The sequence below is a fragment of the Sorex fumeus genome, unplaced genomic scaffold (genome assembly GCF_029834395.1).
Source record: "Sorex fumeus unplaced genomic scaffold, SorFum_2.1 ptg000111l, whole genome shotgun sequence".
NCBI classification, from domain to species: domain Eukaryota; kingdom Metazoa; phylum Chordata; class Mammalia; order Eulipotyphla; family Soricidae; genus Sorex; species Sorex fumeus.
In genome coordinates this window covers 7,675,290-7,689,419 of record NW_026606168.1, presented here as the reverse complement: position 1 = coordinate 7,689,419, position 14,130 = coordinate 7,675,290, and the positions used below count along the sequence as shown (strand labels likewise).

At 49.5% G+C, this 14,130-nt stretch overlaps 1 protein-coding gene across 1 annotated transcript in view; it reads left to right on the top strand.

The window, feature by feature from the left end:
* The first annotated feature begins 533 nt into the window (after positions 1 to 533).
* Positions 534 to 14,130, top strand: part of SHC4 (SHC adaptor protein 4) — a 138,964-nt gene continuing 125,367 nt past the window's right edge. The window contains exon 1 of the mRNA XM_056135420.1: positions 534 to 1,286. Coding sequence (XP_055991395.1) covers positions 672 to 1,286 — 615 coding nt within the window. The 5' untranslated portion in view covers positions 534 to 671. The remainder of the gene's footprint in view (positions 1,287 to 14,130) is intronic.

Below are 14,130 nucleotides of genomic sequence, written 5' to 3'. Positions count from 1 at the left end.
CGGAGCCCGTCGGGGAGGGAGGCGCGGCGGGGAGAGGAGCCCCGCGGGGTGGGGGACACCGCCCGTCCTGGCGAGACCGCGGAACCGCGCCGTTCCCGGCACCCAGGCCCGTGGTCCGGGCGGGATGCGAGACCAGCTCCTCCGAGGGAGGGCGACCCTCCCTCCGACGCCGCCGCCCACTCCGCAGGAGGGCCCCGGGGCGCCGGTGGGCCGCCGCCGCGCCTCGGAATGAGCACTCCCTGCAACAAATAAGGGGTTAACGGCCAGCCCTTGCCCCGCCCCGCCGGAGGGAGCAGGTTCGAAAGTTGCTGCGTGCGGCAGGCCGCGCTGGGGGTGGCGGCCGCTAACTCTGTCCCGCACCGCTGCGACCGCGGCGCGGCCCGGGGCTGGCGGGTTTCCGAGCCGGGCGGGAGGGAAGCCCGGGGCAGCGGCCCAGCCCGGCCCGGCCCGCGGAGCCCTCCCAGGAGGGGAGCCCCGGCTGCGGCCGCCGCCTGCCTGCAGCCAGCACGCCCGAGCGGGCCGGGGAGGGGCCGGGCCCGGGGCTGTCATCCAGGGGGTGGCCCGTGGCGAGGGGGCGCGGGGCGCGGAGGCGCGGGCGCCCAGGAGCGCGCATGTAGCAGGCGGGCGAGGCGGTTTATGCAACCAGATCCAGTGTCAGCACCGCCAGGGCTATGCGAGACCGCGGTCAGGACAGCCTGGCCGGACTGGTGCTCTATGTAGGACTCCTCTGGCATCCCGGGATGCTGCACAGAACCAAGTACAGTCGCTTTCGGAACGAGTCCATCACGTCCCTGGATGAAGGCAATCCCGGAGGAGGTTCGGTGGGCAACAAGGGCGCCCCGCAGCCTCCCTATCCCGCCCTGGCACCTCACCTGCCCCCCGAAGATGCCACCTCGGCCACCCAGGAGAGCCCCACCCCGCTGTGCACCTTGATCCCGCGCTTGGCCAGCGTGAAGCTGGCCAACCCGGCCACCTTGCTGAGTCTGAAAAACTTTTGCTTGGGTACCAAGGAGGTGCCCCGGCTGAAGCTCCAAGAAAGCCAGGACTCGGCTCCCAGCAGCCCGGCACCCGCCGAACCCAGTCCCAACCGAACCGGCGCTCTCAACAGAACCGCGCCTCTGCCGCAGCTGCCCGCGCAGGAGCTGGGGGGTGGCAGGGCCGCCTGTCTGACCCGGACCCCGGATGCCTGTCCCTTCCCAGGCCCCGGGGAGCCCACCCCGGGGAGCAGGCCAGACAGGTTCTTTCTGCAGCACCTGTTGGGGATGGGCATGAACTTCTACGTGCGGGTAAGTTCACTCCCCTCTCACGCTCTTTCTAAGAACTCCTGGGGGAAGGGGGCGTCCTCCCGAGTTTTTGTAAGAGACCTCCGCCTCACCTGGTTCTGCCCGAGGTCACAGTCGAGGGGACCTGTGGTTCAAGGGTGTGAGCTGGGGCTGACTTGTAGGTCACGGCTTTGTGTCCCCCTCCTTGGGGACAGCCTGATGTGGCCTCCCCATCTCCACTGCCACTACTGTTATTCCGATCTAAAAAGGGTGCAGAATTTCAAATTTGCTGGGAGCTGGATACCCCAGTAGGTGGTGCCGGCCATTGTATTTCGGAGACATTTCTGTGCATGAGGTATACAGGGCATGAAAGGGACCTGGATGATCTTTAAAATTTTAATTCAGTCTTTAACATACACGGAACAAAATCTTAGGGTTGGTTCCTAGCCTGGTGCTGGGAGCTGGTTTCACCCTACCTCCACCCCCCGCTTATGCTCTGGCTGGTGGGTCTGACCCATGATGGAGTGTGCAAAATCAAGACCCTTTCTGGCTTTGTATGTGCCCTCATGCAGATCTGGGAGAAATCAAGATGTCTGAGCTGTAGTGGCCTTTGCTCCTCTGGAGTTGACATTCCAATTGGGAGTGCAGTGGGTGCATGTGAAACAATAAGAATTAGTGATGAATACCCCATGCAAGTGAATGCAGAGGGAATTTGGAAGAGAAGGAAAGGTTGTGTGGGCTGGGCTTTGTTCTCCTGGGAAGGTTTCAGGTACAGAGTGCATCTGGAGAGAGAGAGCAGAGTGGGATTGGCAGGGAGAAGAGACATCTGGCAGGGCAGGTAGAGCAGCAGAGACAGGCTCTCTGTGTCGACGGCAGAGAAGCATGACATGCTGACTTTCCTGAGAAGCATGAGCTGCTGGTGGACAGTGGGCCAGGGAGAACGTGGCTGGCACACAGCTGGTGCTCTCAGAAAGGACGAGGGTATATGCATGGATGTAGAGCATTGGTGACCAGCGGAGGAAGGAGCTGTTACCCTAAGCTCTTGCACACTGAGTGAGGGGCTTGTTAACACTAGCTTGAGGCAAGCACACTTACAGGCTCATGTGCACGCATTGACTTGGCGATGGTGGTTTCAAAAAGGTTCATCTGTGGATTGATTTGAAATAGATTAAAGGGGTGGTGGTGGTGGTGAGGGAATTAGATGGTCAGAGACTGTGCAAATGACCCTCTGGGAGTTTAGGCCTGATGCACGAGACCATGGGAAGATGAGAGGAAGATGCAGGAAACTCAGCAGGAAGTCTCAATAGCACTGGGTATTGATCAGCTCATTTGAGGTCAAAATACAAACAGAAGTGTGGCCGTTGATGGAACAGATTGGGGAATCTGTTTTTGCTGTTGGTGGAGGAGGTGGAGGATTGTGATGAAGGAATGCAGAGAGGAAAGCAGAGCTTCAACTTTGGCCTCAGAACTGGATGTGCGATACCTGTGATAGAACATAATTGGGGGAAGGGGATTCAGGATGCTTTTGACACACCATTAAAAGTCATGCTGGGCTGGAGTGATAGCAGGTAGGGAGTTTGCCTTGCACACGACCAACCTGGGTCTGATTCCCAGCATCCCATATGGTCCCCCAAGCACTGCCAGGAGTAATTCCTGAGTTCAGAGCCAGAAGTAACCCCTGTGCATCGCCGGGTGTGACCCAAAAAGAAAAAAAAGAGTCATGCTATGTTAGCACGAGAAGTCTGATCTGAAGGTATCAATTAGAGATATAGTCTAGTAACTGTAACCGGTGGACAAGATCTCAAGGAAGGCCAAAGAATGAACAATGGAAGGCTCATTGAAAGCAGCCTGCGACAGCTCAAACCTCTAAGGATGATAAATTTCTAGGACACTTAGCTCCTGCCCTTCTGCACAGTGATTGGTTCATAATGAAAATAGTTTCATGTATCTATTCAAAGTTCTTGGGCACATTCTCAATTGTCCAACTTAAGTGTTGGCCAGGTGCTAATGGGCAGATGAGTGACTGTCCAAACCCAACCTAAAGTCAAACCTCCTCAATACCCTTTCCAGTCTGTCTGCCCCTCCTTCCCTCTTGACCTTCTGGCCGCTCTCCCATCCCACACACCTCTAGAAATTTAAGCGTAGAAAGACTTGCTCTGTGGTCTCCAAGTCCCCATGCAGGGTCTCCATCTGAGTGTTTGATTTTGTTTGGTGGTGTGGGGACACAAGCTCTGTGCCCTGGGGCCACCACATCTGGCGTGTTCAGGGGAACCCCTCACATGTGTACAGGATTCAGACCAGGATAGTGGTCACAGCCACATGCCAGGCAAGCGCCTTAACCTTTGTACTATTTCTCAGGCCCAGTTTTTGGTTTTCGGTGAGGACACTGTCTTTCCTTGGTGATGACAGTTGATTCCAGGGAAAGTGCTGACCCCTCACCCCATCAGTGACACTCTTGCCAATACCAGTTCATCAGATACCATAGGAAAGCTGAATTCATTCGTTTTAATAAAATTCCGACTTTGCAAGCTGGAAGGATGCAAGGAGTTACCTGCTGAGTCTACTAACTGGACTCGGTGCCGGAAACCCAGCACTCTGGACACATGTAGTAGTACATTTACCATCTGCCCTCCGTTAGAGTTAGCGTTCTGTATAATTTTTTGTAAATGACTCTTCTTTAGGTCTAATAATGTGTAATTACTGATGAACATGTGTTTTTCAGCCAAAAATACTTTATAAACCATATGAATTTTATGAAAAAAAATTTTTGCCTCCCTAACCGTGCTCAGAAGACCTGAGGGCCACTCCTGTGGACACTCAGCTAAGGTGTGGGGACTTAATAGTTCACAGCTTGGGCCTAGTGGTACTGGAAGCCTCCAGGGCCATCCTTGGTGGGAGAAGATGCAGCCAGGACCTTGCACATGCAAAGCATTCTTAGAGATGTTGAACCAGAAATGGCCAGCCAGACCCTCATCTGAGTAAAGCAGGGAGGAGGCCGAGGGCCATTAAAGATGCCAAGTCTTTATTCCTCCCTTAAAATTAAGTCTTGCTTCTTTTTAAGGGCTCCCCAAGTCAACTACAGACTTCTCTGTGCATCCACAAACTACGAACATTAACTCAAAAGTCTCCTCAGAGGCCCAGGATGGCCTGTGTGAATGTGGAAAATAGACCATGGCACCCAGGCTCTCACCTCTAGAAGGAGAGGGTTGCTTTGGAGTGCCCTGATGATGAGCCCGTCACCAGCATCCAATCCATCTATAATACCTTTCTCCACACACAAGGTGTTTAATCTTCAGCACTGTTCCTGTCCTAACAGCCACATGTTTCATGGCCTTAGCTTAGTTCAAAGGCAATTAGAGGAAAAACAAAACGAAACAAACAAACAAACAAAAACGGAGCAACAAAATGGCAGTCATTTTCAAAATAACTCTGAGAAAGGCTGTGTTTTGCAAGAGAGGACTCTGAGTCCCTGGAGTCTGTAATCTAGTCTTCACTTTACTACCTAAGGAAGTAGCAGGTTGAGGATTCAAGTTCAGCTTTGTCTCACTCTGATGCGCAGTCACCCCAGCCCACACGGGACAGGTGGGCCTGGCAGTGTGTGCGTGGAGTGGCTGGGAGGAAGGTCCCCATGCTGCTGAGAGCTTTAATTAGTAAACCCACAGCACTGGCCCTGTTCCCTTGATTGAAATGATTTCAGTTGCTTCGCTTCAGTCCAACCATTTCCCCAGATTGCAGTTATCTCCCAGGGCTGTAGTAGGCTTTACAAACTCCTGAGCTTTCAGCACTGGAAATGTTTGTTTCTCACAATGCTGGGTTTCGGGGGCGGGGGGGGGGGCCAGGGGCACGGCGGGGGGAGATATGACTGGCAAGGGGGGTGGAGATATGGCTGGAAACAGGTAAATCATCAATTCTCTAAGGTCCCTAGCAGAGGGTTCTTTCTTGCCTCTTTAGGCTGCTGCTGGTGCCAAGAAATGTTGAGTGTCCTATGACTTGTCGATGCCTGACCTCAAACTCAGCATCTTATCCTGTCTCTGTGTCCAAATTTCCCCGTTTTTGGGGGGGGGGCGGGCGGTGGCACCATTTCCGGCAGTGCTTAGGGCTTAGTACTGGCTCTGTGCTCAGGGATCACTTGCGGAGGGGCTCGGTGGGACCTTATGTGGTGTTGGGGATCAAACCAGGTTCCTTGCACACAGCTGACTCCTCTGCTATCTCTCTGGCCCTCCCTTTTTGTTTTTTTGTTTGTTTGCTTGTTATTTTGGGTCACACCCAGCAATGCTCAGGGGTGCACTGAGCTCTGCACTCACATGCGATGCCAGGGATTGAACCCAGATTAGCTGTGTGCAAGGCAAACACCCTCCCTGCTGTACTATAGCACTGGCCCCACCCCCCCTTTTTTTTTTTAACAAAACACTAGATTATAGACTGCACTAACCCAGTATGACATTATTTGCCTTTTTCCCATCTGCAAAGATTCTGTTTCCACCTAAGATCGTATTCAGAGATCTTGAGGGTTGAGCCTTCTTCTAACCTGTGATGGTTTAACCCATTATAGTTGATAGTTCAACCCATTACAGCCCCCAAAACCATGTATTGAAAAGTATATGTCCCTGTGAGTATTCTTGCTCATGAGAACCTGGCAAGCTCCTCATGGCATATTCGATATGCCAAAACCAGTAACAATAACGGGTCTCATTCCCCTCACCCTGAAAGCCTCCAATATGGCACCATTGGGAAGGACGAGTAAGGAGAGGCAGCTAAAATCTCAGGGCTGAGACGATTGGAGACATCATTGGCGCCCGCTCGAGCAAATCGATGAACAACAGGATGACAGTGATACAGTGATACAGTGATAGGTTCATCAGCTTTGTGAGTAAACATGAATTTGTGTTGACGAAGTTTCTTTCTTTTCCTATCTCACTGCATACAGCTACCATTCACCCTCTCTATCCTAATGCATTTTACTGAATTAATAACTGCTACTGTCTCATCTTCTCTCTGCAAAATTCCCCATGTTCCACAGTGTTCTCTTCACCCCAGCTATCTTTCCCACAGCAGAGAACACCCTAGAAGTTGTGAGGCCTTAAAAGTAGCAAGTCTGGTGCTAAGCAGTTGTGTGGCCTTGGGTGAGTCACTTCACCTCTTCAAAACTCACTTTCTCATATTTAAGAACATAAATCTGAACAAATGTGATTGAAGATTGTAGGAGTCCAGATCTCCTTTTCTATTGGTTGGAAATCTGTTTGGATCTCTTTTGGTGGAAAAACAGGTTCCTTAAGGAAGTAATATTCTTTTACTGTGTCTCTCTTTTTATATATTTTTTTCCAAGTTAATCATAGAACTATGGATTACAAAGTTATTGATAGCTGAGATTTAGGCATATAATATTTGAGTACTAATCCCATAACCAGTGTCAACTTCCCTCCACCAGTGTCAACTTTCCTCCTGTTCCCTCTGCCTGCCACCTTGACAGACACATTTTAAAGTTTAGTGCTTAGAGTTTGGATCTGATGCTTTCAGTGTTGTTGAGTTTGTGCTTCGGATACATAGATATACCACTCCCCCACATTCCCAGTGTACCCAATCAGCATTTTATTCAGATTTCTGTTCCTCTGTAACTATCCTTTCTAGCCTTTGTCCTCCACCCCTCCCCCGCCCCCCGCCTCGAGAGGAAATCATTCCTAACATCTTTGTGTTCTCAGAGAAGCATGACTATCCTCAGCACCATCTACCTCACACTGAAACGGCTTCTCTAGTAGAGCAGAAAGACCTGTTGTATTGATAGGGGTATAGTTGGTCTCTTTGGAAGACATAGTGAGAACCAAGCCTGGATGTGGAACCAAAAGCATCCCTCGGTAGAATTCAGGGCAAGAGCAGAGAATGAGCAGTCAGGTTGAACCCTGGTGATGGGGATTTGAGGAACATAGTTTGTGTGGGTTAAGACAGGATGTGTTTGTTTTGTTTTATTTTTTCAACTTTGTTTTCTTTTCAGCCACACTCTATGGTGCTCAGGGCTTATTCCTGTCTGTGCTCAGGCATCACTCTTAGCAGGACCATGGACACTACTGGGGATCAAACCAGGGTCAGTGCATGCAAGACAAGGGCCTAAACCCCTGTGTGATCTCTGGCTCCAGGCTGGGTTTTAGCATCCACATTAAGGAATATAGGAGCAGCAGTTTACTGCTCTCTCTGTTCTTCTGGACAAAAATGGTAGAAGAAAGAGGACTGCTATCCACATAGACAATCTGGCAACTCAGACCTCAGAGAGAGGTAAATTATAATGCCAGAAAACCTGAAGACAGTTGGCTTATGCAGAATAGAGCCCATCTTGAGCAGTGCAGCCCAGGCAGCCATGGCTAATAGAGAAGGCTCTCTAGCTCTGCTCATTTCCTTCTTTCCTCCCTCATTTCCCTCTGTTCTCAGTCAAAAGGGAGGTGATGTGGGTAGGAGGAAATCATCCCAGCCAAACGGGCCAATTTGGTATTAGGGGCGTTAATTTTTGCTTTCTGTTTCTTCCTGTTCTTTCTTGGAGTTGTAGAAATAGATTCTGCTCGAACTTAGGGAAATCCTCGTAATTGTTATCTATTTTGTTGGTTTTGAACTTCCATATATGCCTTGATTTGTCTAGTTCTTGCCCACCAGGCAATGAAAAGAGTCTGAGAGATCCTCAAGTCCAAATCTATTATATTATGATGGAAACAGGTTTGGAGATGTGGAGAGACTTGCCCCAAGCAGTAGTGGTGGGTCCCTGACAAGAGTTCTCAGTTCTACGCATACCACTTTTGTTTTCTACTTCTATTCTAATTCACCTGCTCTCATCCCCTGATCTAAATGAGATATGCCAAATATCACTACTTGATTAAAATACTTTTACTTTTTCAAGAAAATTATTTTAAGAATCGGAATAATTGAGAGCTGGGGAGAAAGCTCAATAGATTGGAGCGCGGGTTTTGCATGCAGGAGACCTGGGTTGATTCCTGGGCTCACATGTGGTCCCTCAGCGAGTGACCTTGAGCACTCAGGCAGGAATGACCTTTGGCCATTGTCAAGAGTGGCCTCAGTCAAAAATACTTTCTTGCCTTCCTGCTTTCTTTTTCCTTCTGTCTGTCTGTCTCTCTCTCTTTCTCTCTCTCCCCCTTCCTTTCTTTCTCTTTCTGTCTTCCTCTCTTCTTTCTTTCTCCCTCCTTTCTTTTCCTGTCTTTTTTTTTCTTTTTTGGTCACACCCGGCAATGTACAGGAATTACTCCTGACTCTGCACTCAGAAATTACTCCTGGCAGTGATCATGGGGACCATATGGGATAGTGGAAATCGAACCCAGGTCGGCCGTGTGCAAGACAAATGCCCTACTCACTGTGCTATCACTCCAGCCCCTCTTTCTTTCTTTCTCTCTCTCTTTCTTTCTTTCTTTCCTCCCTCCCCTCCCTCCCTCCCTCCCTCCCTTCCTTCCTTCCTTCCTCCCTTCCTTCCTCCCTCCCTTCCTCTCCTTTTTTCCTCCCTCCCTCCCCTTCCTTCCTTCCTTCCTTCCTTCCTTCCTTCTTTTTTCTTTCTTCCTTTCTTTTGCTCTGCATTCAGAGATCACTTCTAGTAGTGCTTGGGAACTTCATAATATGCTAGAGGTCGAACCTGAATGGACTGCATGCAAGCAGGTTCCCTGCCCTCTGTGCTATCTCTCTGGTCCCCAGGAAGTTTTATTTTTCTTATATGAAAATTGCCTTCATCAACTAATGAGGGAAAGAGAGCCAGGAACAGTGATAAGGAACCCAAAATGCCGGTTTTACTCTCCCTTCTTTTGGGGACAGTGCCAGGGATTAAACCTAGGGCCTCACACATGGGAGACATGTCTCTACCACCGAGTCCTCAATTTCATTGCCCTTCTGTTTAGGGAGATGCCTGTGAATGGTGGCTTGTCCATGTTGGACCCAGTCTTCTGCTAGATGCGTGAACTGGCCTGTTTCATTCAGACTCCACCACCTTTGGGGACATTTTGCCTCTACAGCACCTCTCTCTTTCTTTTTTTTTTAAAGCAAATAGATTTTATTTGGAGGGTTTTCTTTAAGGTGTGGAGGTGGAAAGAGTGAGAGAGAGAGAGTAACACACTCAAGAGAGAACACGGGCTTCTCCAAGGGCAGAGAGAGTCCCTACACACATCCTAGCTTTAGATACAAAAGAATGAAAGTATACATATCAAGAGGGGAGATGCAGGCGACACATGTGCTCAGGTGCCACATGTGCTCGGCTGCGTGGGCTCAGGCAGCATATGCGTAGCACTCCTTCTTACCTCTGTTTCATAGTACACTAAAGCCAGCACCATGCCATCCTGTGAACTGGATTGAAACTACCCTGTTTCCTGGTGGTGATGGTTCCATGGCCAGGGTGGGCCTACGAGCCACACAGTACTCGGGAGACGGCTTGCCCTCGGCTCTCTTCTAGCAGCGTTCTGAAGTAGCGAGGTCCCCTCCTAATGACCCAGACCTCCTGACAGTCTCAGCGGCACATGTTCCTACCTACATAGAAGTATCAAGTTTAATGGTGCCTGAAAGATGAAGACCTCAAAGTTGACCACAAATAACTATTGTAGGAAAAGATTACATCTGAAACAGGAGAATTTTGTGAGGGGGTTTTTGGAAAAGTCAAGAGGCCTCAAAGGACTGAATTAATATTTTTTTTCTGGCAACCACACCTGGCTTTGCTTGGGGCTTGCTTCTGGCTCTGTACTTAGGGATCACTCCTGAGAGGTTCAGGGGACCACGTGTCATCTGTGGATTGAATGCAGGTCAGCTGCGTGCAAGACAGGTGTCTCACTCTTGTTCCCAAACTGAATTTTTCTTTTCTTTCTGGGACACACACAGGGATCCACAGGGGTTACTCCTGGCTCTGAACTCAGGAATTACTCCTGATGGTGCTCAGGGACCATATGAGATGCTGGGAATTGAACATGGGTCGGCTGCATGCAAGGCAAAAGCCCTATCCACTGTACTGTTGCTCCAGCCCCCCAAACTGAATTTTTTATGGGAAGCATTGACTAGAATAAACTCATTCTATGGAATTTTTTGGTGTTGTAGCAAAAATAATAAGAAGAAGAAAGTATAAATTTGGAGCCTTTAACAAGTTGTACAAGAAATGTCATTGACATATTTATTTATTTAAATCACATGAAATTCAACTCCTAGCCTGCTTGATGCACAACAAGTTCAATTTAGATCCTTATTTGTGATCCAGACTGTAAGCTGGACCCCGTAGTGAATCCGAGGGCTTATTTCATTGCCCGGTAGTGGGTTTTGGATTCTGAGGCCACTGTTAAGAATTTTGATGATCTTCTAGGAAGTGTCCCTGACTAGGCCTCCATTTGAGACTCTCACCTGGCTAACTCTACAGTCATCCTCTTGGGCGGCCTTGCCACATCACTGGAGCCTGGCCAGGATGCAGGCTGAGGGTCACAATGCCCAGAGATACCAACAATACCAACATGGTCTTTTCATTGATGCCATTGAAGAAGCAAATGGCTTAAACAAGCTCACGGGAACTCCAGAAGCAGCCAGCAATCCAAGGGAGTGATGTTCCAGTGGCGGATGGTGGGTGGGGAGACACAACTCGAGGAGGGAAGTCCACCTCTGTCTGTAGACACTGATGAAGTGGAGAGCACTGCATCCCTTGGCCAGACTCACACACAGGCAGCCAAGGATTCTGTAGGAGTGAGGCCACTGATGTTTCTTGGGGAAAACTGGAAACTGCGTCATCTGTGGAGGCTGGTGGTCTTGAAAGAGGGAAGTGGGAGGGAGGGAGGGAGGGAGACAGGCAGACAGATAGACAGAAGCGAAAAGAGAGCAGAAGAATGCTCAGAACAGTGACCAAGCCCGAAAGAATCTGGAACACATAAACCCACTGCTCAGTGGCAAGTTTGGTTTGGTCAAATAAAGAATAATAATAATAAAAAAAACAACAACTAGGCTTGAGTCTAACATTTCAAAGCCAAGACATCCACATAACAAACTCCGACCATTTAGGGGCTCCGAAGAGAGCATGAATTTTATCCCTGGTCCCACCTGCACCCTTTCTCCCAACCACTGGGCGTGGCCCTGGGGTCTCTCCAATCCTGCTGGGGGCGATGCCTGTTAAGTAAAACAATTTCAACTAACCTCTCCCAGCTGGCAGTTCTCGGCCCCATCCCCCGGGTCTACCAGGCCACCAGCAGGGGACACAGCCGCTATCCCTCCCTAAGTTATCAGTCTGCCTCTTGGAGCACTCCACCTGTGACATTGGAATAAGACATTTCCAAACCCTGGTCTTCCAGGGTCCCATTCAGAACACAGGCGTCCCTCAGTTTGTGAAGGACATTACATTACATTACACTGCCATGCTACATTTGGAAGGCTTGCATTAGCATCCGTGTTCTAACAAAAGAAACCCTAGAGGATTTCTGCTTTGACCACAGAAGTCAGAGAGAGGGGTCAGTGTTGTTCAGTGTCGGCTGTTCTCTGCGTGTGTGGCTCCACCCCACTCTGCCCTGGAGGCCACATGCCCTAGGCCGTGTAGTTACAGTTTCACTCGGGAGATTTTACTCCCTGTGAGAGTGATTTAAGTTTTATATGCTACTTGGTTTGATTTGGTAGGTTATTTGGGGGGGTCTGGGAACGCTCACAAAGTTTTCCATGTAAATAAGTGGCCAGAGAATTTTCCACATAAATAAATGGTGCCTCTTGCCTGTGACAAAGGCACATTTTGATGGCTGGGCTGCTGCTCTACTCTTTTTTTTTTTTTTGCTTTTGGGTCACACTCTGCGATGTACAGGGGTACCTCCTGGCTCATGCACTCAGAAATTACTCCTGGTGGTTCTCAGGGGACCACATGGGATACCGGGGAGAGAATCCGGGTCAGCCTCATGCAAGGCAAATGTTCTACCCACTGTGCCATCGCTCTGGCCCCTGAGTCTTTCTTCTAGGGAACAGACCAAGGCATTCATCTTTGGGGTAACAGGACAGTCTTGAGTCAGAGTTTGAGCCATGGAAGCAGAGCTTGACTCAACTCGGAGAGCATTCCTGCACTCTGACAAGGTGGCAGAGACCTTAGGCTTGCAAAGCTCAAGGGTGAAATAAGTGTGCATGGGAATGTGTGAGTTGTTTGCATCAGTTCCTGGAATGGTGGCTGTTCCCGGGGAAATAATGTCAAGTCGGTACACTCTCTCCTGGGCTTGGGAGAGGATGAAGTGAGAACATTTCAGCTCAAGAGCTTAGCACAGGATCTGCCACATACCAGTCCCAGGAGAAGGGAGGAGAATGAACTTTAAAGGTCTAGGGCTGTGGCTGAAATGTCTGAGACAGACTAACTTTGATGTTGGCATTTCACTGGGACATCGTTTTCGGCCAGTGGCCGATTAGCTTTTGCTCAGACACATCTGGCCTAGATGGCCTTCCAGAATAGCCTGGCATCATACCCATAGTCACCTACTGTCCTTGGTAACTTCATTTCCAAAGGGAAACACACGAAGGGTTTCACCAGCTAACTTGCAAGACAATTTTAAGAAAAAAACCTATCTTAAGGTTTGGACTTTTCTCTAAGTTAGGGAGAACGTGCCAAAAAGCCTGTGGCTTGTGGAAAAAGCCTGAATGCTCTAAGGACAACCCCAGACATTAGGCTTCTTCCTGCCTGTCATCAGATAATGATTCCTATGAATCACGCAGTAGGAAATGGTAAAATGTATAATTCGAACTTCAGTTCTTTTAACTGGTGCCAACTCCAGCTCCTTGAAAGTCAGTTTCCCTCCTCGCTCCCTTCACTCTAGCCTCAGGCCTCGGGCATTGGACCACAGAATTTGGTTTCATAACAAATTAAGCCTTCCAAGTTTCCAGCGCTCATCAGAGGAGGAGCATGGACTAAAATTTTGGTCTCCTGACTCCAGAGCCAGGGCTCTTGACACAGTCTCCTGAAAGATATGGTTGTTACCTGTGGAGCTGTGAAGAGAGAGCGAAGACTCTCCCTTCACAAAGATGACTGTAGCCAGAGCCCATGTGGAACGTGTGCCGCTGAAGCGATCAGAGAGGCCAAGTGGGGAGTTAAGGGAGGAAGGTGGACGCCTTCCCTGTGAGATGATTAGAAAGGCTTCATGAAGGAGGAGGGCTTAGAAACGAGTCTGAGAAAAGGCTTCCAAGGTCAGAGAGGCAAGAAGTTTCTAGGCAAAGAGAGGGATGTAGCGAAGACTTAGTGGGGGGAATGGGGAGGAGGCATTTGGGGGAAGAGTGAGTAATTGCCTTGCTTGGGCAGTGCATGAGGAATCTGCAGGAGAGCAGAGGGAGAGTAAGACAGATGGAAGAAGTTGAGGTTTGAGTGTCTAAAGTTGAGGTTTCCAGCAAGAAGTTACTGGCTATTTGGGGGAGGGCACAACTGGCTGTGATCTGGGCATATTCCTGGCTCTGTGATCTGTGTTAATCCTGGTGGTGCTCCAGGGACCATATGCTGTGCCTGAGATAGATCCAGGGTTGACTACATGCGAGGCAAGCACCCTACCCTCTGGATAACTCTCTGTCCTTGAATCTACTGAGTTTTTTTAAAACAGGGGAATGGCCATAACCTCAGAGGCAAATTCTAGAAAGGCTGTGTGGCTTATAATACTTAGAGGGAGTCTGAAAGGAGGGAGACAGGATAACAAGAGTAGGTGAGAAGCAAAATGGAAATAAGGCTATGACAGTGAGAAGAAGCAAGTTGCTCATTAGAGACAGAAGTGTGGAAGCAGAAAGGATTTGAGGTTTGGGGTGAGTTTTATTTGTCATGTGCTGCATTCAAGGTGACCTTAAAGCAATCAGGTGGAAATCCTTGGCAGAAAATAAAATAGAATGGAGGGGACATTATTTTTTGTGACTTCTGTAGTCAATGCCC